This window comes from Bos indicus x Bos taurus, chromosome 20 (genome assembly GCF_003369695.1).
Source record: "Bos indicus x Bos taurus breed Angus x Brahman F1 hybrid chromosome 20, Bos_hybrid_MaternalHap_v2.0, whole genome shotgun sequence".
Classification (NCBI taxonomy): Eukaryota; Metazoa; Chordata; class Mammalia; order Artiodactyla; family Bovidae; genus Bos; species Bos indicus x Bos taurus.
The window spans coordinates 1,858,366-1,885,257 of record NC_040095.1 but is presented as its reverse complement, the minus strand read 5'-3'; the positions used below and the strand labels follow the sequence as shown (position 1 = coordinate 1,885,257).

Sequence of the window (26,892 nt, the reverse complement as noted above, 5' to 3'; positions counted from 1 at the left end):
GAGGCGCCCAAGCTGAGTAATTGCATCCTGTGGGCTTAGCTGCCCCATGGCACGTGGGATCTTAGTTCCCCAACCAGGGATTGAACCCACGTCCCCTGCATTCGAAGGCAGACTCTCAACCACTGGACCACCAGGGAAGTCCCCAGATACCGGTTTGATCCCTGCCGTTTTGTTCCATGTACCAAGTGTGTGGTCTTAGCTCACATCATGTCTCTGTGCCTTGGTTTCTCCCTCTAGGTAATAACATAAAGTACAAAACCATTAACCAAAAATAAAATAGTATTTAAATGAACTGAATTCTTGGAGAAGATTCGTGGGGGTAGTATGAGCGAGGTAGGCAGATTTTCACTGGGATGGGTGAGAGCCAGGTTTCATAACATCACTGGAGGCCCTGGGCCTGCCTGTCTCCTAAGCATCCCCTGGTGCTCCCAGTCCAGTCCTGGGCCTGAGGCGTTCGGTTGATGGATCTATGTACTGAGGCTTGCTTGAATCACTGCATCATTTTTATTGTCAGTAAGAAAAAGCAACACTTTGGAGATGGTCAGCTAGAAAAGAGACTGGTTATATTAAAAATGTAAAGTACAAAACTGTTAACCAAAAATAAAATAAAAGAATATTTAAGAGCTGTTCTGTTAAGTGCTAGGACTTAGAAAATGAAACACACACTCAAAAATATAGCTCCTTATATCTAATAAACTGGGCTGTAAAAACACGTGCCCAGGATGATGGGGAGACATTCTGGGAGAAGGCATCCTTGGTGGTTGCTTGTGTGGCTAAGAGTCCAAACGGGGCGTCATCACCCAGCCCCTGGGTGCGTGGGCCTGGCGATGCTGCGTCCATCACCACTGCAGTGGGGCCCGAGCAGCCGGGCTTTCTGAGTGCAGGCCACTGGTGGACGGGCTCCCCACTCTGAGGCATCAACGTCCCACCGCCTGTCTCCGACTCTAGAGGCCCCCATCCCTGTCTCCCCAGGCATGGCCGTGGTCAGCAGCATCTCACAGGTCGGTGGACGTGGAGTCGGAGGTCGGCTTGCCTTCTTCTGTAGGTTTGCCAGCCAGCTACATGGGAAAAGAGGATAAACAGACTCAGCCCGAGACAGGGTTCCCATGAGCCCCAAAGCAGGGCTCCCCGTCCCCCTCAGAAGGGCCCCTGAGCTGACCCCTGCCAGAGCCCATTGGGCCTGAGCGGCTGTGACCTTGGTTGACGTGACAGAGAGGCTGGGCCCTGCAGTGGTGAGAGCACAGGCTTTGCTGGTTCTGGGACCACGTGAACTTGGGCGGGTTGCTTCCCCAACTTCGTGTGCCTGATGAGACTCTCAAAGGCACAGAGGAAGGTCAAATGGATCATGTTTGGAAAGGGCCTAGCCTGGGGCCTGCTCAGTGCACACTCACAGGGGACGTGCGATTATTACAGCCACAGAGTCTGGCTTTAATGGATCCTGAGGATCAAACTGCTGGGGTGCCTTCCTGCATCTGGAGCAGACTGACGCAACAATGGGAGAAGGGACTTGAAAAGCCAGGGTTTGGAAACTAACTTTGAAATAGTAGGATTCTGCAATGTAAGTTGAATAGGAAAGTTCCTCCAAAAGAATGAAAAAGCACTCTTAGCTGCCCAGGACACCTGGCTGCCGTGGCTCTGACAGGAGCAATGTAGGATAACTCAGGCATAGGACAGTTCCAGGTGCTGAGTTCCCAGGAGCCCAGCACTGCCTCTGACACATTCTTGCGGCCCCGCGGGGCCCACCCTGTTCAGGGGCGCCCTCTGGAGCCCACAAGGAGAACTTCACTCTGGGCCTTTCTGGTCTCTGTCCCCACCCTGCGGGCCCTGCCCCCTCCCTGGAGGGGCCCCCAGGTGTAGCACACGCGCCCCACGCAGGGCCCCCCTCCCTGCAGGGGCCCCCAGGTGTAGCACACACATACCCCACACAGGTCCCCCCCTCCCTGGAGGGGCCCCCGGCTGTAGCACACGCACACGCGCCCCACGCAGGGCCCCCCTCCCTGGAGGGCACCCCAGGTGTAGCACACGCACGCGCGCCCCACGCAGGGCCCCGTCTCCTCCTCTGTCCGCGTAGCACTCTTCCCCTCTTCCCCTTTTCCCTTCCTCCTCCCGCCCCCTCGCCTTCCTCCCACAGTCCGGGGCTCACCATTGTCTTGAAGAACTGGTTCACTTTCTTCCTCTTGAGCGTCTTCTTGTCGCCGTCTGACAGCGGGAGGAAGGTCTGGCTGAGGCGGGGGGATGCGTTGGCCTCGTCCATCCCAGGCATGCTGACCACCGAGAGCGTGAGGGCTGCAGGGGAGCCGAGAGCCGCCGTGAGGGGTGGGCGCAGGGAGCGCGAACAGGGTGGATGGCAGCCAAGCGGGGCAGAGACAGGGTCCCGGGGAGCCGGCCGCGGGGCAGGCGGGAGGCCATGAGCATCCGCCAGGGCCGCGGAGGCCATCCGGCCGCTTCGCGGAGCCCTGCCTGACCCCGCAGACAAGGGCCTGCATCCTGGTTCCATTAAGGCCTCATCCAAGGGCTTCTGGGCTGGAAGCGGGCCCAGGGCTGGGGTGGGGGGCGGCACCGGGGCCCTCACTTCTTCACGAGCAGGGCCTTTTGCCCACGTCAGGGAGACAGTATGGGCCCACGCCTGTCTTCCGACACCAAGAACACAGAGTTCCCTGGGGGGAGAGCCTCTCCGATCAAGGTGTCATCTGGTGGTTAAGGCTCCTCAGCTTGCAGTCACAAAGGCTGCTCTGATCCTGGGCTTTGGCCTTGGGAACGTGGGGTAAGAGCACAGAGCTCAAGGGAGTGTAGGCCTGCTGAGGGGAGGAGAGCGAAACGACTGCGGGGGCATGCTGCCCAGGCGCTGGGCACCGGTGGGGACACTGTTCCTGGGCGGCCACTACTCAGGAGCTGGCATTCTCCAAGCCTCAGTGTCCTCATCTGTACAGTGGGGCTAATCACACGGTCTCTGTCACAGGTTTGAGAGGAGGCTTAAAGCAGCGCTCCCCAACCTTTTTGGCACCAGACACCAGTTTCATGGGAAACACTTTTTGCATGGAGTGTTCGGGGGGAATTGTTCAGGTAGTAACGCGAGCGATGAGAGGCAGCAGATGAAGCTTTGCTCGCTTGCCTGCCGCTGACCTCCCGCTTGCGGCCTGTTTGTAACAGGCTTCAGACTGCTTGGGGCTTGGGGACCCTTGGCTGAAATGAAACAACGAAGGAGGAGCATGTGGCACGGAGCCTGGCACAGAGCGGCTGACACTTGAGACTTGCCACGTGCCAGATAGAGCGCTCTTGGTCTGGCTGCATCCCCAGTTAGGGCCCCGGGTCCCCATGTGTGAGTCAGCAAAGGCCTTCTATATGCTGCTGATGTCCTCACCAGACAGCGAATGAGTGATGGGGGAAACAGGCATCCGTGCATCGGACCCTCTGCAACTGTAAGGTGTGATGGCAAGTTTTGTAAGTTCTGGAAATAGCCTTCCAGGCCCCAGAAGGAATCGCTGGACTGAGAGACTTACCAGGGGCAGACTTCCGGCCCCTGGAAGGGGCGGACTTCTGGTCCCTGGAAGGGCCTGTCTAACTGAGAACCCAGGCCCACCTGGTGTGACATCTGGAGTCTCACTGAATCCTGAGGTCCAGAGTGACGGCAGCCTCTCCCCGCTGCCCCCAGCCCTGGGCAGAGCCAGTTGGGATGGCTTCACCCACCGGCGTACCATGAGCAGGGCCGCTTCCTCCGGAGTGCTTAGCGCTCTTTGCTCTGTAGCTGTGGCTCCCGCCCATCCTCACCCCGGCACCTCTATTCCCCCGTGCTGGCGGTGGAGGCACATACCTGGGATAGTAGGCATGGACTGACTGGCAAAGCTCATCTGAGAGAGGATGGACGCCCTGGGGGCGACGGCCACATGCTCCGAAAGGTTGGTGTCACTCATGAACTCGTGCTTTCTGGAGAGCTGGACGAATACATCACGCACACATGCGCACACACACAGACACACACACACCACAGAGGCTAAGCATGAGGCAGCTCCAGGCTCTGAAAAACCAGTGTTAAGGGACTGGCATGGCTTCTTAGACTCGGCCTGAAGTCCCTCTGCTCTGTTTTGCATCACTCTATGTCAATCTACGCCACAGGCTGCACACTTCTCAACTGTGGTGGCACACACAGTTCCATACCGTACATACTATACAACTGTGGTGGTGGCCTTCACCTAGACTCTTGTGTGAATGACACCCCCTGGATTGCGAAACGCAGTCTTACTTCCAGCCCTCTCCCCCTGGCAAGAATAGTCTCTGAGGCCTGCTGGGAAGCTTGGGGAGGATTCTTTATCTCAGCTGGTCCCTGGCCCTTTCATCTGGCAGCCCTCCCTTACCAGGACGCTAAATCCATCTTCCTATTCCAGGCTCCCAGAATGCTTTCAACAAACCTCTCTCTCGGGGGAAAGTTGGGGTTGAACCCAGGGCTGTCTGGCACTAAGCCTCATATTAAATAGTTATTAGTTTATAAGACAAAAACTCTTCAAGTCAGGGCAGTGAGAATTTCAGCTCTGCATGCTCAGCTGGGCTCTGGGTCCACGGGAGGAGCTTAGGAGAGACGTCACTGGTTAGACTGGCCCTGTGGTTGGGGACAGAGGGCTGAGAGATAGAAACACCTGGGCCAGCCTGGGAGGGTGACTCTCCCACACAGTGGTGGGCCAGGAGGCTACTCCCCAGCCTTGCAGAGTCCTGTGCGATGGCAGAAAGGACACAGTGACAGCCTGGGTCAAATTGCACTCTGTCACATCCAGGCTGCTGGGGCGCCAACCAGCACTTCACCTCCCTGCCCCTCAGACGCCTCATCTGTAACCCCACCCAACTGTGAGGCTTGAGCAGGCCACATCTCAGAGCCCCCAGCACTGTGCCGGACGTGCAGTGGAGAGCTGCCTGTGGTGTCAGAGAGGATCCTGCCCTGTCCACTCACCCGCTTCAGGTCCGACTCTGCTGACGGCTTCTCGTCTGCGAACACCACACTGCTCCTCTTGGCTCTCTTCTTGGACCTGCGCAGCTTGACCTCAGGCAGAGTGCTCCCTGGGGAGATGGGTTCCTCGTGCTCCACTTTTGGAGTCTTGGGAGGTGCCATTTCCAGGTCGAAGCTGAATGGCAAGAGGGAGAGCAGGAGAGGCTGCAGTTAGAACTTACTGGAACTGTCTTGCAGGGACCCAGGCTGACTGACCTGTCATTACAGGGCCAAGGGGTAGATAGTTCACCTGGCAGAGTTTGCAAACACTCAGAATACAGGGTAAAATAAAATGGAAGGCAGTGAGCCATAAGACTGGTGACAGGAAGATAAAACTGGTTAAAAATATGGACCTGGATTCCAGTCTATGCCACTCTTGAGCTGAATGACTTTGGGCAAATCACTCAACCTCTCTGAGGCATGACTGCCCTTTATTAAATGGGGGTGTTTGCAGCAACGTTATGGAGTAGCCAAGAGATGAAGCCCAGGAGCCCTTAGCACATTCTCCCAGAGAGTGCGCCATCACAGGATCTTGTCAGCACAGTAGCTGAGTTGCACTCTGAGTGGCTGAGCAGGGAGACCCGCACAGAGATACAGGGGAGGCAGGTACAGGAGGAGGACCGGGGTAGGGGAGGGGAGGTAGGTACAGGAGGAGGAGCTGGGGGTAGCTGGGAGGGACGGAGCCCCTGCAGAAGGGAGCAGGCTGGCTGATGGAGACTGTCACACGCTGTGGCGAGTTCTGCGGGGCCCTCAGGAAAAGCCACATTCCTCTCGGGGTCTCAGCTGACCCCCTAGCAACGGCACAGAGTTCTGTTGAGGCCCCAGGTGAGGAAAGGCTTTCAGAGAGAAGGGCAGGAAGGTGGAGAAGAAAGCCCTGGGGCAGAAAAGGCAGAGGCTGTGCTGGAGGCGGGGCTGGGGCAGGGCTGCAGGGGGCTGCCTGGGGCAGGGGTGCAGGGGGCCACCTGGGGCAGGCACTGACCTCTCGGAGGTGGCTTTGCTGGGCGTGCTGCAGTCAGAGTTCAGGGAAGCCATGGAGATGATGGACATCTGCCTGTAGGAGCGCAGCATGGACCGCGGCCTACCAACGCGCCTGTCCTCGAAGTCGGGCTGTGGGGGCAGGAGCAGGAAGCAGGGGGTTAGCAGGCAAGCCTGATGTCCGGGCGAGGCCCTGGGGTACCAGGCCCTCCACAGTCCTGCTGCCTTTCTCTTCCACCTGGGCGGGTGGAGCCGTGGGGTAGGGCAGCGCATGAGGAGAGAAACTTTCTGGCTGGTTGAGCCTCAGGGTGGTTGTTTAATAAAGAGTTCGTTAGGCGTTTACTCCTGGTTCCTGAGAGGTGATGTCTAAATTCTTACAATTTCCCCTCTGACACTAATGTCTTTGTTTTCCACCCCTTTTCCACTGACGGGGAGACCCAGGATGGGGGCTGGCCAGACAGACCAACCTTGTGATTACAGGGCTGGTTCTCCAAGCCAGATAATATTAGCTCAGCATCCGGGGAGAGGAGGGGAACTGGAGATGGATTTCATGATGGATTCAATCATGCCTATGTAATGAAGCCCCAATAAAAACTCCAGACACTTAGGCTAAGGTGAGCTTTCCTGGCTAGTAATCATATATGGATATCCCAGTAGGATAAATATTGACTATGCCAAAGCCCTTGACTGTGTGGATCACAACAAACTGTGGAAAATTCTTAAAGAGATGGGAATATCAGACCACTGATCTGCCTTCTGAGAAATCTGTATGCAGGTCAAGAAGCAACAGTTAGAACTAGACATGGAACAACAGACTGGTTCCAAATTGGGAAAGGAGTTCATCAAGACTGTATATTGTCACCCTGCTTATTTAACTCATATGCAGAGTACATCATGAGAAATGCCAGGCTGGATGAAGCACAAGCTGGAATCAAGATTGCCGGGAGAAACATCAATAACCTCAGATATGCAGATGACACCACCCTTATGGCAGAAAGTGAGGAAGAACTAAAGAGCCTCTTGATGAAAGTAAAAGAGGAGAGTGAAAAAGTTGGCTTAAAACTCAACATTCAGAAAACTAAGATCATGGCATCTGGTCCCATAACTTAATGGCAAATAGATGGAGAAACAATGGAAACAGTGAAAGACTTTATTTTGGGGGGCTCCAAAATCACTGCAGATGGTAACTGCAGCCATGAAATTAAAAGACACTTGCTCCTTGGAAGAAAAGCTGTGACCAACCTAGACAGCATATTCAAAAGCAGAGACATTACTTTGCCAACAAAGGTCTATCTAGTCAAAGCTTTGGTTTTTCTAGTAGTCATGTATGGATGTGAGAGCTAGACTATGAAGAAAGCTGAGCGCCAAAGAATTGATGCTTTTGAACTGCGGTATTGGAGAAGACTCTTGAGAGTCCCATGGACTGCATGGAGATCCAACCAGTCCATCCTAAAGGAGATCAGTCCTGAGTGTTCATTGGAAGGACTGATGCTGAAGCTGAAACTCCAATACTTTGGCTACCTGATGTGAAGAACTGACTCATTTGAAAAGACCCTGATGCTGGGAAAGATTGAAGGCAGAAGGAGAAGGGGACAATAGAGGATGAAATGGTTGGATGGCATCACCGAGTCAATGGACATGAGTTTGAGTAAGCTCCGGGAGTTGGTGATGGACAGTGAGGACTGGCCTGCTGCACTCCATGGGGTCGCAGAGTCAGACACGACTGAGCAACTGAACTGAATCCTGAGGACACAGAAATTATACATTGGGGACCCTCCCAGACCTCATCCTATGCTTCTCTTCATTTGGCTGGTCGTGACTTGTTTCCTTTATAAATAAAAACTGTAATTCTAAGTACAGTCATCCTTCAATATCCCTGACTCCTTAGGACACCAAAATCCAGGGCTGTTCAAGTCCCTTATATAAAATGGCATAGTCTTTGCATGTAACTTATGCATGCATGCATGCATTGTAAGTCACTTCAGTTGTGTCTGACTCTTTGCAACCCTATGGACTGTAGCCCACCAGGCTCCTTTGCCCATGGGATTCTGCAGGAAAGAATACTGAAGTGGACTGCCATGTCCTTCTCCAAGTGAAAGTGAAAGTCGCTCAGTCGTATCCGACTCTTTGCAACCCCATGGATGTCCATGGAATTCTCTAGACCAGAATACTGGAGTGAGTATCCTTTCCCTTCTCCAGGGGATCTTCCCAACCCAGGAATCGAACCCAGGTCTCTTGCATTGCAGGCGGATTCTTCACCAGCTGAGCCACAAGAGGGATCTTCCCAACCGAGGGATCGAACTGGCATCTCCTGTGTCTCCTGCATTGACAGGTGGGTTCTTTACCACTAGCACCACTTGGGAAGCCCAGCTTATGCATTGATGCTGTTGTTTAGCTGCTGTCATGTCTGACTCTTTGCGACCGCTGAACTGCAGCACACCAGGCTTCCCTGTCCTTCACCATCTCCCGGAGTTTGTTCAAACTCATGTCCATTGAGTTGATGATGTCATCCAACCATCTCATCCTCTGTCATCCCCTTATCCTCCTGCCCTCAGTCTTTTCTAGAATTAGGGTCTTTTCCAATAAGTTGGCTCTTCACATCCAGTGGCCAAAGTATTGGAGTTTCAGCTTCAGTAACAGTCCTTCCAATGAATATTCAGGGTTGATTTCCTTTAGGATTGACTGGTTTGATCTCCTTGCAGTCCAAGGGACTCTCAAGAGTCTTATTCAACACCACAGTTTGAAAGCATCAATTTTTGGTGCTCAGCCTTCTTTTTGGTCCAATTCTTATATCTGTACATGACTACTGGAAAAACCAGAGCTTTAACTAGATGGACCTTTGTTGGCAAAGTGATGTCTCTGCTTGTTAATACGCTATCTAGGTTGGTCATAACTTTTCTTCCAAGGAGCAAGTGTCTTTTAATTTCATGACTGCAATTGCCCTCTGCAGTGATTTTGGAGCCCAAGAAAATAACATCTGTCACTGTTTCCATTGTTTCTCCATCTATTTGCCATGAAGTGATGGGACCGGATGCTATGATCTTAGTTTTTTGAATGTCGAGTTTTAAGCCAACTTTTTCACTCTCCTCTTTCAGCTTCATCAAGAGGCTCTTTAGTTCCTCTTCACTTTTTGGCCATTAGAGTGGTGTCATCTGCACATCTGAGGTTATTGATAACCTACATATATTCTTTGGTATAATTTAAATCATTGCTAGATTACTTATAATACCCAATACAATGTAAATGCTATATAAGTAGTTGTAAATATAATGTAAACGTGAGGTTAATAGTTGTCAGCACAGCAGATTCAAGTTTTGCTTTTTGGAACTTTCTGGATTCTTTTCCCCAAATATTTTTGATCCTTCCTTGGTTAAATATGCAAATAGAGAACCCATGGATATGGAGGGAGGGCTACTTCTTGAATTCTGTGAAATGATCAGAACTAAAGGGGTGGTGAGAATCTCCAAACCTATAACCAGCTTGTCAGAGGTGCAGGGAACCCTGGTGTCTTGGTGAGGGGGTCTTGTGGGGGACTCTGCCTGTAACCTATGCAACGTGGCCTAAGTCTGGGTGGTTGCCATCAGAACTGCACTGGGTGTCGCACAGACAGTGTTGGAAAAGGCAGCCTGTCTCATGGAAAAACTACTGGCCTGAAGACAAGACACCTGAGTTCATCTGTGTGCTTTCCAGTACCTCACTTCCTATCTCTAGGCCTCAGTTTTCCCATCTGTAAAATCAGAGGGCTGGACCAGATGGCCTCTGAGAGACTACACAGCCTTGACATTTTATGACAATACTTTCTGGAGAAGAGGATAAAAGAAGAGGTTCCGTGAGCACCAGGCCAATGGCCTCTTGAGGACACAGAGCTTGTTAGCGGCCACAAGTGCTGGCTTTGGAGGCCATCAGAGCCAGGTGCAAATTCGGAGCCTCACTTGTAGCCCACTAGGCTCTTCTGTCCGTGGGATTTCTCAGGGAAGAACACTGACGTGGGTTGTCATTTCTTTCTCCAGAGGATATCCTGACCCAGGGAGGGAACTCGCATCTCCTGCTTGGCAGGTGGATTCTTTACCACTCAGCCACCTGGGAAGCCCCATTTGTTATAGCCTCTAGCAAGTCACTTAACGCCTTGGAATCTCTGGAATACACATGAGGCGTTAAAAGCCACTCCCAAGCTTGTTGTGAAGCCTAAATGATCTAAGTGCTTAGATCAGACCAGCATATAGTAAGTTGGTGCTTCATCAATGTTGCTTTTATTATTAGCACAATCTCTTGAATGTTCAGGACTCAATTTATAACTGGAATTTATCTGCAATGACTTTTAAGGGACCAAGTTTCCCAAAGGGTCCCTGGGATGGCTCTGGCACTGCTGGTTCTCAGGTCCCTCTCAAGGGCAGGCTCCTTTGCTCTGGTCTCTTCGTTCTCCCTGCCCCATCCCACCCATTTCACCCTCCCTGTCCTTGGGGACCAGCCGTACCATCTCTCTGACACCATATTCCTTCTCCACCTTCACTTTCAGGTTCTTGAAACATTCCTCCATCCGGTCGTGGAAAGGCCGCAGATTTTCTGACACCCTTCTCTCGTGGATCTTAATGCCAGCTCCCAGGAAGGGGATCTGGGGAGAAAAGTGGTAAACAATGAGCCAGAGGTTGGCCACCTGGCTTCACAGAGGGGGCAGAAGTCAAGTCCACCCGCTGAGAAATTGCTGAGGGCTTTAGGGTCTCAACAACCTTCAGCTGGGGTGACCAACCCTGGGAAATGGGAACATTGCATCCTTGAGGTTTGCTCTGAAAATAAGATTTCTAGGAGAAAGACCTCTGGTTGTCTTGCCTCATGGAAGGGTTGCACCCTCTCCTCCCGCTCCCTCCCATTAGAGGCTGCATGTTAGGGAAAGTCTGCATCTGGTGGCATCTACTGAGGGGCAGAGTGTGAGACCATAGGAGTGGGATCTCTGTTGCTTTGACTTAAACCCTTGTCCAAGAAGTTCTTGGAGATGCAAATAGAGTGTGACTGTTCAGAGACTGGGAAGTAGGAGAAGGGAAGGGCTAAGCAGAAAAGGCGTGGGCACAACCTGATCTTACAACATGTATCCGGTGATAAGACCGAAGAAAGACAGCTGAGTGTTCATATCATGGAGCTAAGGAGCCAATAGGGGACTTTTAAAGTGAAAGTTGGTCACTCAAATTAGTCCAACTCTTTGCGACCCCATGGACTGTAGCCCACCAGGCTCCTCTGTCCATGGAATCCTCCAGGCAATAATAGTGGAGTGGTTGCCATTCCATTTGCCAGGGGATCTTCCTGACCCAGGGATCGAACCCGGGTCTCCTGCATTGAGGGCAGATTCTTAACTGTCTGAGCCACCAGGGAATGGAATATTTTTAAAGTGATGTATAAGCCCTGGGAAGATGAGGGGGGAAGAGATGAGTCATGTGAGGCAGTCAAGCCCTTATTTATCAGCAGAGGAGGTCAATCCACACTGCGTGAACGGTAGATACAAGGATAGAAGCCAAGCCACAGTGGCCGCTGTGCAGTGAGAACAGCTGAAAACTTAGTAGTGTGATCTCAGGGAAGCATAATGAGGCTGCAAGGAGTACAATACTGATCACTTTGGAGAAAAAAAATGCTTTGATGATGGTGATGACCCCAAGACATTTCTGCCTCCTTCTCTTGGAGTACTCCGCCAAATGGCAAAGTGAAGGAGAGACTGAAATTCAGTGAGGCCAGGAGACACGTATGAACCTGGCCCAGAACACGTCAGGTGGAAAGTGGGTGGAGGATGGTAAGTGACCTTCCAGGACAGAGGGGGAGGTGTGGTAAGGGGACAGTCTGCTCTGGGAAGCCAGGAAGGGCGCAGGGGTTAGAGGCCCCTGGCAGCTCAGAAAGGCTAGAGTGGGCTGAGAGGCTGAAAACAGGGATGGATTGAAATTCTGTGACAGGAGCAGCTGGATGGCCAGGTCCCTGCAGCTTCATCTGGTACTGTGTCATATTTTCTCATTTCCTCAAGAAGCAGGAGCTTATCCTCTTGAATGATTAGAACAAAGAGCATCGAGCTAAGGGGTACCAGGCACAACAGAGGGCCGGGATGAGGAGCCAGACAGGAAACAGGGGGTTGAGGAAAAGTCTGCATACTGATAAAGGTGAGACCTTCATTTTTCTGTCTCCAAATTGCCAGCAGCACAGAAGCCAGGAGTTCCTTTGCAGGCAATAGCTCAAAGCATCTGTCCTGGAGAAAGTGAATCGCCCAGACGTGTGTGGATTACTCAGTTACGTATGTAATGCCATCCAGGTGACAAGGCCTTCTCTCATGCGCAGAGATATTCATTCAGCTTTTGAGTGCCCCCACTCTTAACTAGGAACAGATTGCCAAGGATCACCAGGTATTGAAGGAAACTCTTCAGTGTGAAAGACAGTGATCAGAAGCAAAAGATAGGAGAGCAAGCAAACACCGAAGAGGAAGGAAAGAGGTGGGGGAGAAGGGAAGAAAGGAAGCATGAATGGATTAACCTGGAAGAGACAGAAACAAGAGCGCCTAAGAAAACATTATTTAAAAAATAATTAATGTACAAATTAAGAAAAGGTTTTCTATCCATTAAACAGAAAAAGATATGAAACGAGTTGCCAGTCCAGGTTCGATGCACGATATTGGATGCTTGGGGCTAGTGCACTGGGCGACCCAGAGGGATGGTATGGGGAGGGAGGAGGGAGGAGGGTTCAGGATGGGGAACACATGTATACCTGTGGCGGATTCATTTTGATATTTGGCAAAACTAATACAATTTTGTAAAGTTCTAAAAATAAAATAAAATTTAAAATTAAAAAAAAAAGAAAGGAATGATAATGGAAATACTGCATTAAAACTACTGAGATAGTGTTGTAAGTGGAGATAAATGTATAGTTTTAATTTTATTAATACATTTTAGAAAAGATAGAAAATCAATTAGCTAAGCATCCATCCCAAGATGTTAGTAGAAGAGCAGCAAATTAAACCCAGAAAGGGCAAAAGGAAGGAAATAATAAAAGTAAGAGTAAACATGAATGAAAAAGAAAACAAACTGAGAACACAGAGGATTGACAAATCCAAAAGCGGGTTCTTTAAAACTGATCAACCCCTTACAGGGCTAATCAAAAAGATGCCAACAGGTACCATAACCAACATCAAAATTTTAAAAAGGAGTGTCACTATAGGAAGTATAAGCATCATAGAAAGTCATAAGAGGATATAAAAAAGTTATAAAAAAGTTTATGTTAATAAATTTAATATTTGGATGAAATGGACAAATTGTTAGAAAAATACCGTTTACCAAAAAGGACACAAAAGAAACAGGAAATCTGAGAAGTATTAAATACATACTTTAAACCATTCTTGGCCTGTGTGGCTTCGCAGACAAATTCTAGCAAACATTTAGAGGATAAATAAATGCTAACTTTATAGAAACTCTTCAGAAAGGATTTTACATGTGGAATAATTTTCAACTTATTTCTTGAGACCAGGATAACTGTTATAAAAATTGATTAAGACTATTATAAGAAATGAAAGTTATAGGTTAATATCTCTTTTGAGCATAGATACAAAAATCCTGAAGAACATATTTTCAAATAGAATCTAGCAATATATAAAAATGATAATGTATTATACCCAAGTGGGGTTTATGTCATACATGCAAGGTTGGTTTAATATTCAAAAATCAACTAAAATAATTCACTGAATTAGCGGGATAATGAAGAAACAATAGATATGTATCTCAATATATACATAATGTATCTCAATAGATACATAAAAGGTACTTGATAAATTAAAAATCCATTCATGACAAAGTAGCAAACTAAGCACTGAGTGGGACATCATCTTTAAAACACCCCACTCTGTGAGATATTGACCCTTGCCCTGATGTGGGAGACAGATGTCCTTTCTCTCTTCTTATACTTATCAGTGCAAAGAGGCAAGAAAAATAACTAAACTGTACAAGACTGGAACAGAATGAGTAAAACATTTTATATTAGAGATGACATGATTGTATCTGTAAAACATCGAAAAGAAACTAAGTGAATTTGGTAGGATTACTGGATACAATGTAAACATGTTAAAAAAATGTAATTATACTGACAAACAAAAAGAAAAAAGTTTAAAAGCAATCCTATTTTTAATAGTTAAATATATCAAATCCCTAAAAACAAGTCTAATAAAAATGTGAAATATTTTTACTATGAAAACGACAAAACTTGCTGAGTGAAATTAAAGAACTAAAGAAAAGGACAGAGACCCCATGTTCCTGTATTAGAAGAGTCAATATCATGAAGCAAAAATTCTCAAATTAGTTTATATATTTAATATATTTTAATCAGAATCTCTGTGTTTGAGAGGGTGTTTAAAAATTGGCAAGCTGATTTAAAAACTTATATGGAAATATGAAGGAAAAGAAAGAGCAAGACAAATTTGAAAAAGAAATGGAAGCTCTGTCACTGCTAGATCTCAAGGCTGACTATAAAGCTCAGTGATTAGAAGGAGAGTGGAACTGGTGCAAGCATGGAGTAACAGACCGCCGCAAGAGAACAGGAAGTCCAGAAACAGGCTGGCATGCATGCGATCAGTTTATGTCAAAGCGGGGGGAAATCGCCTTCACAACAAATGGTGCTGGAGTAGTCAGAAATCTGTATAGAAGACTAACAGACCCCTTACTTTTTGTCAGTCAAAATCAATCACATACGTAAGACTTCAGCACGAAGCCAGAGCATGTCCCAAAAAACAGCAGAATATCATCATGATCTTGGGGGAGTCAGTCTTCAAGTGCACACAAAAGTGATAATCATTAAGAATTTCATAAATTGGACCTCATGAAAGCTACAAACTGCTGTTCTTCAAAAATACATCACTGAGAAAGTAAACAGACAAGCCGCAGACTGAACAAAGGTATCTACAATGTGTCAGACTACAGTGTGTCAAAGACATATATTTGACAAAGAAGTCATATCCAGAATATATATAAACTGTTATGAATTATTAACAAAAGGCAATTCAGTTAGTAAAATAAGTAAAAGATCTGAACAAACATTTCACAGAAAGGTTATTCAATTAGCCAATAAACACAGGACAATGCGATGAGCGCCATTGCTCACGAAAGGAAACGCAAATTAAAACTAAACTGAGAAAAAAAAAAAAAAAAAGAACTAAACTGAGATACCCTCACAGCCAGCAGAGAGACTAAAGGTAAAGAATCACAGCGTGATGTGTCAGTGGAATGTGGAGCGATTCGGGCTCACAGAAGCTGTTGGTGGGGGTGTAACTTGGCTCAGCGACTTCGGGAAACTGTTTCTCAGTATCCAGTCAGACCACAGATGAACCTGTGGCCCAGCACTCCCGCTGCTGGACGGAGTGAGTGCGCTGAGCGCTGCTGCTCATCACGAGACACGAGCAAGAACGTTCACACGACTGCTTCCACACTGTGCAAAGCCCGAAACGACCCGCCGCCGGCAGGAGAGTGCGAGACACACGGGTATGTCACCGGCATATTGCTACAGTCACACAATGGCGAACACTTGGAAACAAAAAAGAAACTGCTCCTGCATGCAGCAGCCTGGATGAATCTCAGACATTACACTGAAAAAAAAGCAGCCAGACACACAGCAACACATACTGTCTAATACCATTTTTATGACGTTCAGAAACAGGCAAAACTAATCTATAGAAGTTTGCCATTATCTATTAAAGCCAGCTGAGCGCCAAAGAATTGATGCTTTTGAACTGTGATGTTGGAGAAGACTCTTGAGAGCCCCTTGGACTGCAAGGAGATCCAACCAGTCCATCCTAAAGGAAAGCAGTCTTGAATATTCACTGGAAGGACTGATGTTGAAGCTGAAACTCCAATACTTTGGCCACCTGATGTGAAGAACAGACTCACTGGAAAAGACCCTGATGCTGGAAAGATTGAAGGCGGGAGGAGAAGTGGATGACAGAGGATGAGATGGTTGGATGGCATCACTGGCCCCATGGACATCAGTTTGGGTAAACTCCAGGAGTTGCTGAAGGACAGGGAGGCCTGGTATGCTGCAGTCCATGGGGTCATAGAGAGTCGGACACGACTGAGCAACTGAACTGTACTGATTAAAGCCAGATATTCTCATATATTATAACCAAGCAACTCCATAGCTAGGTATATACCTGACAGAAATTGACCATGTTTGTGCTAAAAAAATACATACGAAGATGTTCAGAACAGAACTATTTGAAATAGCCTCAAACTGAAATCACCCCAAATCTCCATCAGTTAAAAAACAAAACAACACAACATTTTTTGGCATAGTTATGCAGTCCAGCTGCATAGACATACATCAATAAAAATGAATAAATAATGGCCTTGTATAATAAAATTAATCAATTTAAAAACATAACTTTAAACAAAATGTTAGACACAGAAGATTGCTTACTGTGCGATTCCATTTATATAGAGGTCAAAAATCAGGAAAAGTTTAGAAATGAGCGCTTGGATGGTTAAAAACTATTGTTAAAAAGCAAGTAAATGGTTACTGTAAAGGCAGGATAATGGTCAACCTTGGGGAGAGCTGGCAGTGACCACAGGAAGGCACGGGAGAGGCGTCCGTGTGCTAGAGGGATTCTGGGTCTTCATCTGGGGGTGGTCACACGGGTGTACACTGTGATAAATCCATGTGCTGAGTATTTTTGTTGTGTCTACTTCTCTGTATGTAATGCTTCATAACATGTTTACAAGAAGAATGTACTATAGACATCTTTCCATGCCAACAAATATAGAGAAAAATCTTTACAAAGAAAAAAATTAAGCGCTCAATCTTGAAATCCATGAAACCGTAAACCCATCATATACTGTGCCCTTCTAGCTCCTGGTGTGTTGCTAGAGGTACAGGTACAGCTCTCTTTGAACTCTAAGGATCTTGTGTTTTGAGAAAATCCAAAGTGAATTTGACTTTGCCAAACCAAGAGCCAATCTATAATTAAGCTTCAAGAGGGGAGGCAGGGAGTGGGTCCAAGCCTGGCACACAGTTGGAGCTCAATGTACATTATATAAGTTGCAAGAATGAATGGAAAGAAATGAAGGAGGAAGAATAATCTGCTGTGTGTAATGTTAGAAAGGCCACTTTCACCCTGAGCAGGGCAGCGTCTTTCGAGTATTTAGGATGCTAGCCTCTGAGTGGGAGGGACGTGGTCCAGGGCAATCCCCTTTGGTGGGCTTCCGTCAGCAATGTGGCAGAGGAGGTGGGGCTGGTGCTAAGGCGAGGGCACGCGCTCTCCACTAGGGGGTGCTGTTGGAGGAGGCCTGGCCAAGGGCTCTTAGAGGCTGTAACATCCAACACGTGCTTTTAGTCTCCCTTCTTTGCTTGTGCTGTCCCTTTATTAATGGAGTCGGACACGACTGAGCGACTTCACTTCACTTCACTTCTTTGGGAAAATGTCCTTAGAAGGCACAGCCTGGTATCAGCCGCACTGTGAGGCCACAGTCCAGGCCATACTTTGGGTGCAACGGATACGGCCCAGAGAGTCCCCTCCCGGGGGATAAGGCACGCCCAGCAGAGAGGCCAGGGCAGCAACACGGACTGAGACTGACACCCGACAACCAGACAAATTTGAGTGACGTTTTCGCCCTCCTTGGGGTGCCCCAGAAAGAATGGAAGCAGGAAACCAACCAAGGTCTGCTTCCCAAGCTTGGGCATGGGGAGGGTGGGATCATCACTTGAGCATTAAACGACACGGTGACCTCCAGAGCTGGGCCCTTGGGGATGACTGGGTTTCACAAGTGGCACAAGGTAAGGAGGGAGAGAAAACTGCGGACACACAGAGTGCACCTAGGAGAGTGCACCACACAGCCCTTGGCGGTTCATTTTAAGGCCTCACTTTGCATAAATTGGCAGAGGCAGAGAAGGACCTGAATTAGGAATTCTTATTTTAAGAAAAGAGGCTGCACCCAACGCTTCACATTCCTGATTTCCCTCGAGTCACAAAAACTCCCCACCACAACAGCTCGCCTTTCTTTGCTCTGTGACTGGCAAGAAGGGAGGGCTGGCCCTGCTTGCCGCCCCCCAGCGCGCCCTCTGGAGCTCAGCCTGGGTGCTGGGTGGTCCATGGAGAGCAGGGAGGTGTTGGGGAGGGGGTGCTGCAGGCCCAGACTGGGAGCCTGGTCATTTGAACACCTCTGGGGAGGGGTCTGTGGATCGTTTCTTCTCCAGGGAGTGGGAAAGAGACGGAGGGAGAGAAAACCCAGGAGAGGGAGCCAGAGAAAAAGCGGAGAAGGAGGAAGGACAGTGGAGAGAGAAGCAGAAGGGATGCAGAGCCAGGAGTGAGGTGTGAGGGGGGCGGCACAGTGAGGCCTGAGTCAGAGACAGGAGGGGGAAGCAGAGAGCTCGTCAGGAGAGAAATACAGAGGGCGGTGCAGAGTGAGACAGAGAGGAGACGCGGAGGGAAGCAATGGGGGCGATGGGGTGCAGGGAGGGGACAGATGGATGAAAGACACGCAGGGAGCAGGGGAGAGCAGGCAGGAAGAACAGTCTGTCCGAGGCCTGGGGCTGGACTGCCAGGGGCTGAGCAGCTTGTGTGGAGGGCAGGTGCTAAGGCCTTTGACCCTGCCAACCAAACCAAGGCCTCGATTATTTTTGAAACCTGGTATCCATCTGAGCATTAACTGTGATAAACTGGGTCAGCTGTAGAAGGAGGGGAGGTGGGGGTGGGGGCTGGAGTCTCCCGTTATCTGATTGGTGGGTGCTGGGTGCAGGGGTGGTGGTGGGAGGTGTGCGGGAGCCTGGATTTCATTTGGGTCCCACTGGGAGAGGCCGCCTCCTGAATTCAACACGCAACAGAGCAGCCCTAGCAACACGCAGCAGCGCAGCACCCCCACACAGTGCCCCGAGGCACCCCACTTCCAGGATGAGCCTGCCCAGGTGAAGACAGAGTCAGAAGAAAGGTCCAAAGCCAAGGGGCAGGAGAACAAGTAAAGCTAGGCCATACCCGCCAGGGGCCAGCGGAGGGCAAGCCGGCCAGGAAGGGCAGAGGAGGGGGCTCCCCAGGCCAGCTCTGCTGTACCTGCCAGGCGATCAGGTCCTTGAGGCGTGTCAGCTTGTCCTGGTCCTCTGGGTGCTCCCGGGTGTACTCCTCAGTGAAGAAAGCCTGGGGGGACAGACAAGACATCGGGGGTTTCCTGTGCCTTTGGCATGAACCCCACAACGCATCTGGCACTGGGAGAGGGTTCCGTCTGAAAGGGGCAGGAGTGAGGCCACTGCTATGTAGATGGGCAGCAGTCAGGGAGCTCAGAGACTCATGTCGCCTATTCCCAGGGCGTAGATCAGTATCCACTGGGAAAGGGTCACAAACAAACCCCAGGGAAACAGTTGTTAGATGGAGGTGGGGGGGGGTCTCCAGACCAGTAGCATCACCTTTGAACAAACTCCACCCAGGCTGACTGAATCAGAACCTCTGGGGTTGGGATGGGGTGGTGGCAACCATGTGTCAGGAAATCTTGCAGGAGTTTCTGCTGCAGTTCAACGCATCGTCCCATGGGAAAAACCTCAGTAAGGAATTTCACCCGACGGACTTTCCAGTTCACCTCCCTATGGTGTGGGACCTTGGCAGCCCGGCTCTTTCTGGGCTCATGTGCTCAGTGCGTGTACATACACACAGACGTGTCTTATCACCCCTCAAGGATGTACAGAAGGATACCAGTGATGACTGTACGGGGTATCCAAGGGTAACCGGAAGGACTGACTGGAATTACTGTCCCTGAATTATACTGTTGTGTCGTCTTCTTAGTCTTACCTCAATGGACGACATAGAAAAGTTAATAAGAAATTCATCATGAGAGTTTTGAGAATGAGTTGACAATTTTTCCCTCAGCATCCCATTAATGTATGGCTTAGGTGAAAACCAAAGAAAACTTTCTATTCTATCTCAGTGCTGGAAAAAGCTGTGCCCCAACCCACACCCCACCCCCGCTTACTGAGTAATTATTTTCCTCCAGTGGAAAATGTGACTCCTATAACCGATGGCCTTTCCCTTTTTGCCATGGACACCATGAGGCTCAAAAATGAAATCTGTGGCCGAAACGTGTGCGGATTTCTAGAGGGACCTTATGACTAAAATATCTAGATAATAACTCCCTCTTTGGAGTTGATCTCCCATCCCTTCTGGATTTTCACAGATTCTGGGTTTCACTTCTTCCCATTTGTAGAGGTCATTTCCATCATCTGTAGAAGAGATGACTTTCCACAAGTGGTGTGGACTTTGACTGGTGGATCCTGACTTTCCTAGTCTGGATTATGGTCATCCCAGAGTTTCTCTTTGACAGAGGCACCTGGATGTGCCCAGCGGGATAAGAGACGCCTATGAACGCTGCTCCTTCCTGCACCACACAGAGCGCAGCATGGAGGGAGGGAAGCAGATGAGGGTCAGGCTGTGGGAACTCTGGGGGCGCCTGAGGCCCGAACACCTGCCGTGCCCTTCTGAGGGACAGATGGCTGCATGAGATGAGTGGCAGCAGCTCTCTGCCCGGGACCCTCCTGCCACCGCCCTGTCCCGTCCAGGAGAGGGGACCCCTCACCTTCTCATACTTGGCGAACCCTCCCATGACAGCAGGGTCCACGATCCCATTCAGGAGCATGGAGAGCGGGTTAATGGGGAGGGTCTCGTCACTCTGATACTGGTTTATCATCATCAGGATCTTCTCATTGGCGGTGGACATGGTTTCGATGGCATTCTCCAGAGGGCTAATTGTGGTCTATTGAAAACAAGATCACCAAGAAGAAAGGGCCTGAGCAGGCTGCTTTAAAAACAGGTATAATTATTGGGATTGATTTCCTTTGGGATTGGAATTCAAATGAAGCAATGTTCCCCAAGGGGCTGTAGCAGGCTCCCATGGTAATTACTGAGCCCTGGGGGCCGTCTGCTGTCTGGGGATGTGACAAGCTGAATTTCTGCTTAGTGAGAAAAAGATTTCCCTGGGGAAATGAAGTAGGCAGTAGCAGGCACTCTTTGGGGTTTCAGTGGTTGGATGTGTTCCAAGGAGGCTTTTTCCTCTTATTACCTGGTGAGAGACACTCCCACTCAACCCATGAGGCCCTGGATGTGCACCCACCATGTGTGAGCCCTGAGCTGGAGGCCACAGCAGCTGATGATACAATCACCAGCCGGGCCCACATCAGGTCCCGAGACTTGTTATATGCGGGGTCACTGCTCCAACATAGGCTTCGTTTAGTTGGGAGATAAAACTAAACACCCTTTCAATACCTCTTAAAAAGCAAGATAAATAGAACGCTGGGTTTCCCAGGTGGCACAGTGGTAAAGAATCTGCCTGCCACTTCAGGAGATGCAAGAGACAAGGGTTCAACCCTGGGGTCAGGAAGATCCTCTGGAGGAGGAAAGGGCAACCCACTCCAGTATTCTCGGCCTGGGAAATCCCATGGACAGAGGAGCCTGGCGGGCTGCAGTCCATGGGGTCTCAAAGTCAGACACCGCTGAAGGACTGAACACAGCACAGCAGAGTGGCATTAGGCGCTAACTGGCAAAACCGTGGTTCCCGTGAGCATAGGATCTAGGCAAAATAGGAAATAAGAAGTCTTCAAACTTTCTCTGTGACAGAGCCAGATGCTGTCTGTGGCAACAACTCAACACTGTCATTGTAGGAAGAAACCAGCTACAAGCAGTGTGAGCGTCAGTGAGCATGGTTGGTCCAATGAAACTACTTAGCAAAATAAACGCAGGTGGGGTCTCGCTCGTAGGCCATAGCTTCCTGACCCCGGAACTAAACTAAGCAAATTAAAAAGGAGTGCAAACCTCAGCCAGTTTTTCTCTCTGTGTGACTTTCGGCAAGTTTCCTAAACGTTCCAAGCCTCAGTTGACTCTTTGGTAAAATGAGAAAATCTACTACAAAAAGTAGCTGATGGCTACTATTATTACCTCTTGTAGACATTAGGACAAGGAACAGCATCCGTCCTAAGAAGGGAAGACTCACTGGCAGGGCGGGTGGGGGCTGGAGGGAATGGTCAGGAAACCTGAGAAGCCTTCCTGGAGGAGGGGGCCCTAAGTGGTGTGGTCTGTTGAAACGGTGGTGTTACAGGGCCTGCCTCATGAGTACACAGCAAAGAGTAGTTGAGATAATATGACACTTGACTCACAGCAGCGCTCTTTACAAAGTGCATCGGCTAGTTACTGTCACTGTTGAGTGTACGAGAGGGGCAGACCCGGCACTCACAGCCACAATTTTAAAGGAGTTCCCTAAATCCCTGGGAAAGCCTAGCCTCCTCACGCACTTTCCTTGTCTCTGGACATTTTTGAAGATGGCCATCTCCTCAAAGGTCCTGCGAGTAGGCTGTCTCTGTGTGTCACTGCCACTCTCTGTCACTCATGCACACACATGTGCATGCACACACATACACACGCAAAGGGGAGCTGGAGGGGAAGGCTGCTCAGCCTGGGGGGGTGGGCAGCGGCCTGTGTTCTACAAGCTGCGACCCACGGCCCAGGGTCTGTCTTAGGAATCCTCTGAGCTGCATGAGATAAGCATTATTATTACAACTTACATCTGCCACTGATCACTGGGGCAGTTCAAGTTCCATCTTCAGGCTTTAGCTTTTTCATGTGCAAAATAATTCCAATGGATGGAAACTAGGGAAGGGTTTGCACACTGGAGATCTGTAGGTCAAACTGGGCCTGGGCCTGTCATTTAGCCAGCACATGAGTTCTAATGTTTTTAGAAATTAATTCAGCCTGAAGGAGCTTGCTGCAGCTTCTCCCACTGCCTGTTGTCTTAATGTGACCATTTCTCATATTTACAGTCTCTTCTTGGGCTCTGAAGGTATTTAGATTTGTAGCTCTTGGATTAAATGACCTTCAGAGTGTCTTTCAACTCGGAAACTCCATAGTTTTATTTTTTTTTTTGGCCACACTGTGTCTTGTGGGATTTTCGTTCCATGATAAGGAACTGAACCTGGGCCCTTGGCAGTGAGAGGGTGGGCAGCCAGAGAATTTCCATAGTTTTTTCATGTCTATTTTTACAGATGATGAAAACTAAGGCCAGAGATACACTGTGTTTGTCCAACACCATATAGCCTCTTAATAAGTAGGTTGAATTTGGGCCTCTGATCCCCAGCTCAGAACTTCTTGTGAAGATTAAATATTCTCAGGACCAAGAACAAGGAAAGAACTCTCAATAAGCAAGACTTACACTTGAATCCCATCAGAAAACACCCCTCCACACAAACCGTACTATAGTCATGACGGTTCATGAAAGAAACCACCAAGAACAAGACACAAATTCTGTAACACAAAAACAAACGTCTGGAGAGGGATTCACTCAGCAGGCATCAAATTTTTGCGTCCGAAACATCCTTAATTATCAGTAACTCAACGGAGGGAGGTTAATAGAGATAAATTTCCTCTGGTCAACTTTTTGGAGGCTTTCCCAACCACTTCCATCAGGGGGGTATCAGTCAAGGTCGACTATTTCCTTCCTAATTTCAGAATCATGAGTTCATAAAGTAACCACTTCAGATATTATAGGCTTCTGCATATTAATTGAGTGACGGGTTGATGAATTTACTTAATAACTATTCTTGAGCACAAATTATGTATCTGGGACTATTCTTTGCACTCAAGAGACATGGCCAAGAACAAAATGGACAAAAACCTGTCTTCCTGGAGCCCTCAGCCTAGTGGAGCTTATATTCTAATGTTACTGTATGCAAAATTATAGATATTAAAAATAAACATACAGGCAAGGTATGTTGTCATCAGGAGGTGAGATACCCTGGCAGAGGGGGCCGGGGCATGCAGGGAGGGCAGGCAGGGATCCCCTCAGTTTGCTGACAGCCCTGTGGGGACAGTGACGAACAGAGGCACCTCTCTGAGCCCACCAGAGGAGAGGGCACGGCCAGGGTCAATGGGTAGAGACCACAGCTTAGTGGAAAGTTTCCAATTCTTCACCTCAAAAATGGGATTAACATAACAGCGTACTTCACAGGGTTTTGTGGGATTAAATAGAATAATGCTATAAAGCCCTTGACACAGCTCCTGGAACACTTGTCTAAGCTTATCACCCACCACTGTGTCCCCTGAATAAAGGTCACGTGTTGTTTCTTCCTCTTAAAGGCACTAACTCTGGGGTAGGCTGGGGACACATTGAGGAGGAGAGAGTGATTTTATCCAGATGCCTGATATGAGAAGTTAAAGTCAAACTTCACCTCTTTTATTAAAAAAAAAAATTCAGTTTATTTATTTCTGGCTGTGCTGGGTCTTAGTTTCAACACTTTGGATCTTCAATCATAGTTGTGGCATGTGAACTCCTAGTTGCGGCAGGCACGTGGGCTCTAGTTCCCTGACCAGGCATCGAACCCAGGCCCCCCCGCACGGGGAGCATGGAGTCTTAGCCACTGGATGACCAGGGAAGTCTCAAACCTCATCAGTAAAAGTCTCAAACCTTTTACTAACCTTGAACAATCCACTAACTCACTCAGTACCTGGGTTTCCTCATATATAAAATGGCAGAATAATAATATCTACCTTGCACTTGTGGAGAGGTTTAAATGAGGTCACACCTATGAACAGTTTAGCACATGCTCAGTAATGTCTGCTGACATTATCATCGTTATTATATTTTCCTAAGGTCTGGGCCACGCCTGTGTAAAGGAGATTGGAGGGTCACCTGGCTGCTGGGGGTGTGGGCCTTAAGGGCTAAAGGGGGATGGTTTCAGTGCTGATAAAACCGCACTGGAAATGTCAGTCAGACCGTGTCCCTCCTGTGCGTGCAGCTCCCGTTCACCCAGTGGAAAAGCCTGAGACCTTATGGTGCCTACAAAGTCCTACATGACCTGCTGGCAGACTGCTGCCTCTCCTCCCTCTGATTCAGACGCAAGCTCGTTCTGCCCCAGGGCCTCTGCACCTGCTGTTCTCTCTGCTAAGAAGGTGATTCTCTTGGATATTTGCATAGATCACTCCCTCACTTCCTCCACATTTTTGCTCAAAAGGCATTTAGCCAGAAGACTTTCTCTCTCCATGCTGTTTACAATAACCCCATTCATTACCTTTCTCTTTTATTTTTCTCCAGACTAGTTTTCTCCACCTGACATAGTATATATTTACTAAGACTTTTTTAGTGTCTTCACCACTAGAAGGTAAGCTTCACTGTAAAATCTCCAGGTGCCTGACATGTGTTAGGAACTCAAACATTTGCTGAATGAATAAGTGAGTAAGATATCCTGAATATGTCCCTGCTTCTCAAGTTTCCCTAGTCTTTCCTTTGCATGCTGGGAGCTGCAAGATCCTTAGCTATCTGAGAACATAGAGACCCTGAAGTGAGTTAAGAAGCAAAATGCATGCTATATGTGGAGCAAATACATGGAGTTCACACATTTGCATTGTAGTCAGAGCTTTGCCTCTGCAAGATTTCCTTTCTCCGAGCTTTAGTTCATCCTTCTCTAAAACGAGTTGATAGTGGGATTCTGCAAAGGGCTCCCAAACAACTGCTGTGGCGGAGGACATGAGGCCATGGAATTCCAGGCCCTCTGCTTCACCTGTACCAGCCACAGAAGCTCCCCGCTCCTCAGTTTATTACTGGATTCTATGGTACCTTTCATTTTCCAGGGAAAAAAGCAGGAAAACTAGATGATGCTTCCCTTCCTGCACTGGAATTCCTAGAGTCTTGCCTGGTGGCTCAGACAGTAAAGAATCCGCCTGCAATGCAGGAGACCTGGGTTCAATTCCTGGGTCAGGAAGATCCCCTAGAGAAAGGAATGGCAACCCACTCCAGTATTCTTGCCTGGAGAATCCCATGGACAGAGGAGCCTGGCGGGCTACAGTCCATAAGGTCGCAAAGAGTTGGACATGACTGAGCAACTAACACTTTTTCACTTTTCCTTTCTGCAGCGGCTTTTAACAAAGGCATTTCCCTCTCCCGGTCCCAGGAGACTCCTGAGGCCGGCAGACTCACCTGGGACATGTGGACCACCTCAAACCAGCGCAGGATGCCGGGAAGCTTGTACGCGGTCACGAAGGAGGTCCTCTCGATCCACATTGACTGTCCCGTTGGAGGGGGCAGGGGCAGGAAAGCAACACACTTATGAAACCTGAGCAGCAGAGGTGGGACCTAGCCAGGCCCCCAGGCCTCCTATCCAGCCGGAATCGGAACAAAAGATTACAAGATCCAGAAACACACTCCCATTTTACCCTGAAGAATCCTTTCCCAATGTGAAGTTTACATTTTCCCTAGATTCAGGTCCAGTATGTTTTAACCTGGGTCTCTGAACAGGCATAATTTTTAGGCACAATTGAATGCATTCACCTGCATTTTCTGGGTGTGTGTGTATAGCAATCAATCATCATATTCTTAAAGGGGCAGAGGGCCACCCCGCCCCCCCCCCCCGCCCCGCCCCAAATACAAAGAATCACAATTGCAGGGAAAGAGCTGAGGGAGACTTGGAGCTGGCTCCTTGTGCCAGCCTTGGCCCTGGGGAATATCAGACAGGTCCTGGGAAACACAGGGACACCGGGGACTGTGAACTCCCTGAGGCTGACAGGGGCTCTCGCCAGGCCTGGAGTACACGGAGAGTGGAGAGGCTCAAGAAATGAGACGACAAACCCAACAGAAGAGCCTGGCGAGTGGGTGTCTTCATGCCAACAGAGCCAGGCTCCTTCCTGCGGGCTTGGGTCAGAGGCCCTCCCAGTATGATGCTGCAGGAGCATGCTCTGCTGGTACAGAGGCCCAGGGAATGATCGCGGCTGCTGCAGGGGAGAGGAGACACTTACAGCAAACTCATTCTCAGGATCGACGGTCCCCCTGCGCACTGGCCGGGAGTAGTGGAACTTCTGCACATAGTTGGATTTGTAAAAGCTGCAAGACAGGAAGAGGCTGAGGCTCCTGAGAGCAAAACCTGACCTGACCCCGCACTGTCCAGGGAGGCCCTCCGCAGTGAACTCTAGGTCTGGTAGAGCCTTCGCT

General features: G+C 49.1%; 1 protein-coding gene across 1 annotated transcript in view; it reads right to left on the bottom strand.

Moving 5' to 3' along the window:
- Positions 1 to 485: 485 nt before the first annotated feature.
- Positions 486 to 26,892, bottom strand: part of DOCK2 (dedicator of cytokinesis 2) — a 457,789-nt gene continuing 431,382 nt past the window's right edge. Inside the window, exons 43-52 of the mRNA XM_027520183.1 lie at positions 26,700 to 26,784; positions 25,885 to 25,971; positions 20,503 to 20,679; positions 18,993 to 19,076; positions 10,425 to 10,562; positions 5,955 to 6,082; positions 4,940 to 5,111; positions 3,812 to 3,932; positions 2,144 to 2,286; positions 486 to 1,058 (exon numbers count right to left, since the gene is read on the bottom strand). Of these exons, the coding sequence (XP_027375984.1) occupies positions 996 to 1,058; positions 2,144 to 2,286; positions 3,812 to 3,932; positions 4,940 to 5,111; positions 5,955 to 6,082; positions 10,425 to 10,562; positions 18,993 to 19,076; positions 20,503 to 20,679; positions 25,885 to 25,971; positions 26,700 to 26,784 (1,198 nt within the window). The 3' untranslated portion in view covers positions 486 to 995. The remainder of the gene's footprint in view (positions 1,059 to 2,143; positions 2,287 to 3,811; positions 3,933 to 4,939; positions 5,112 to 5,954; positions 6,083 to 10,424; positions 10,563 to 18,992; positions 19,077 to 20,502; positions 20,680 to 25,884; positions 25,972 to 26,699; positions 26,785 to 26,892) is intronic.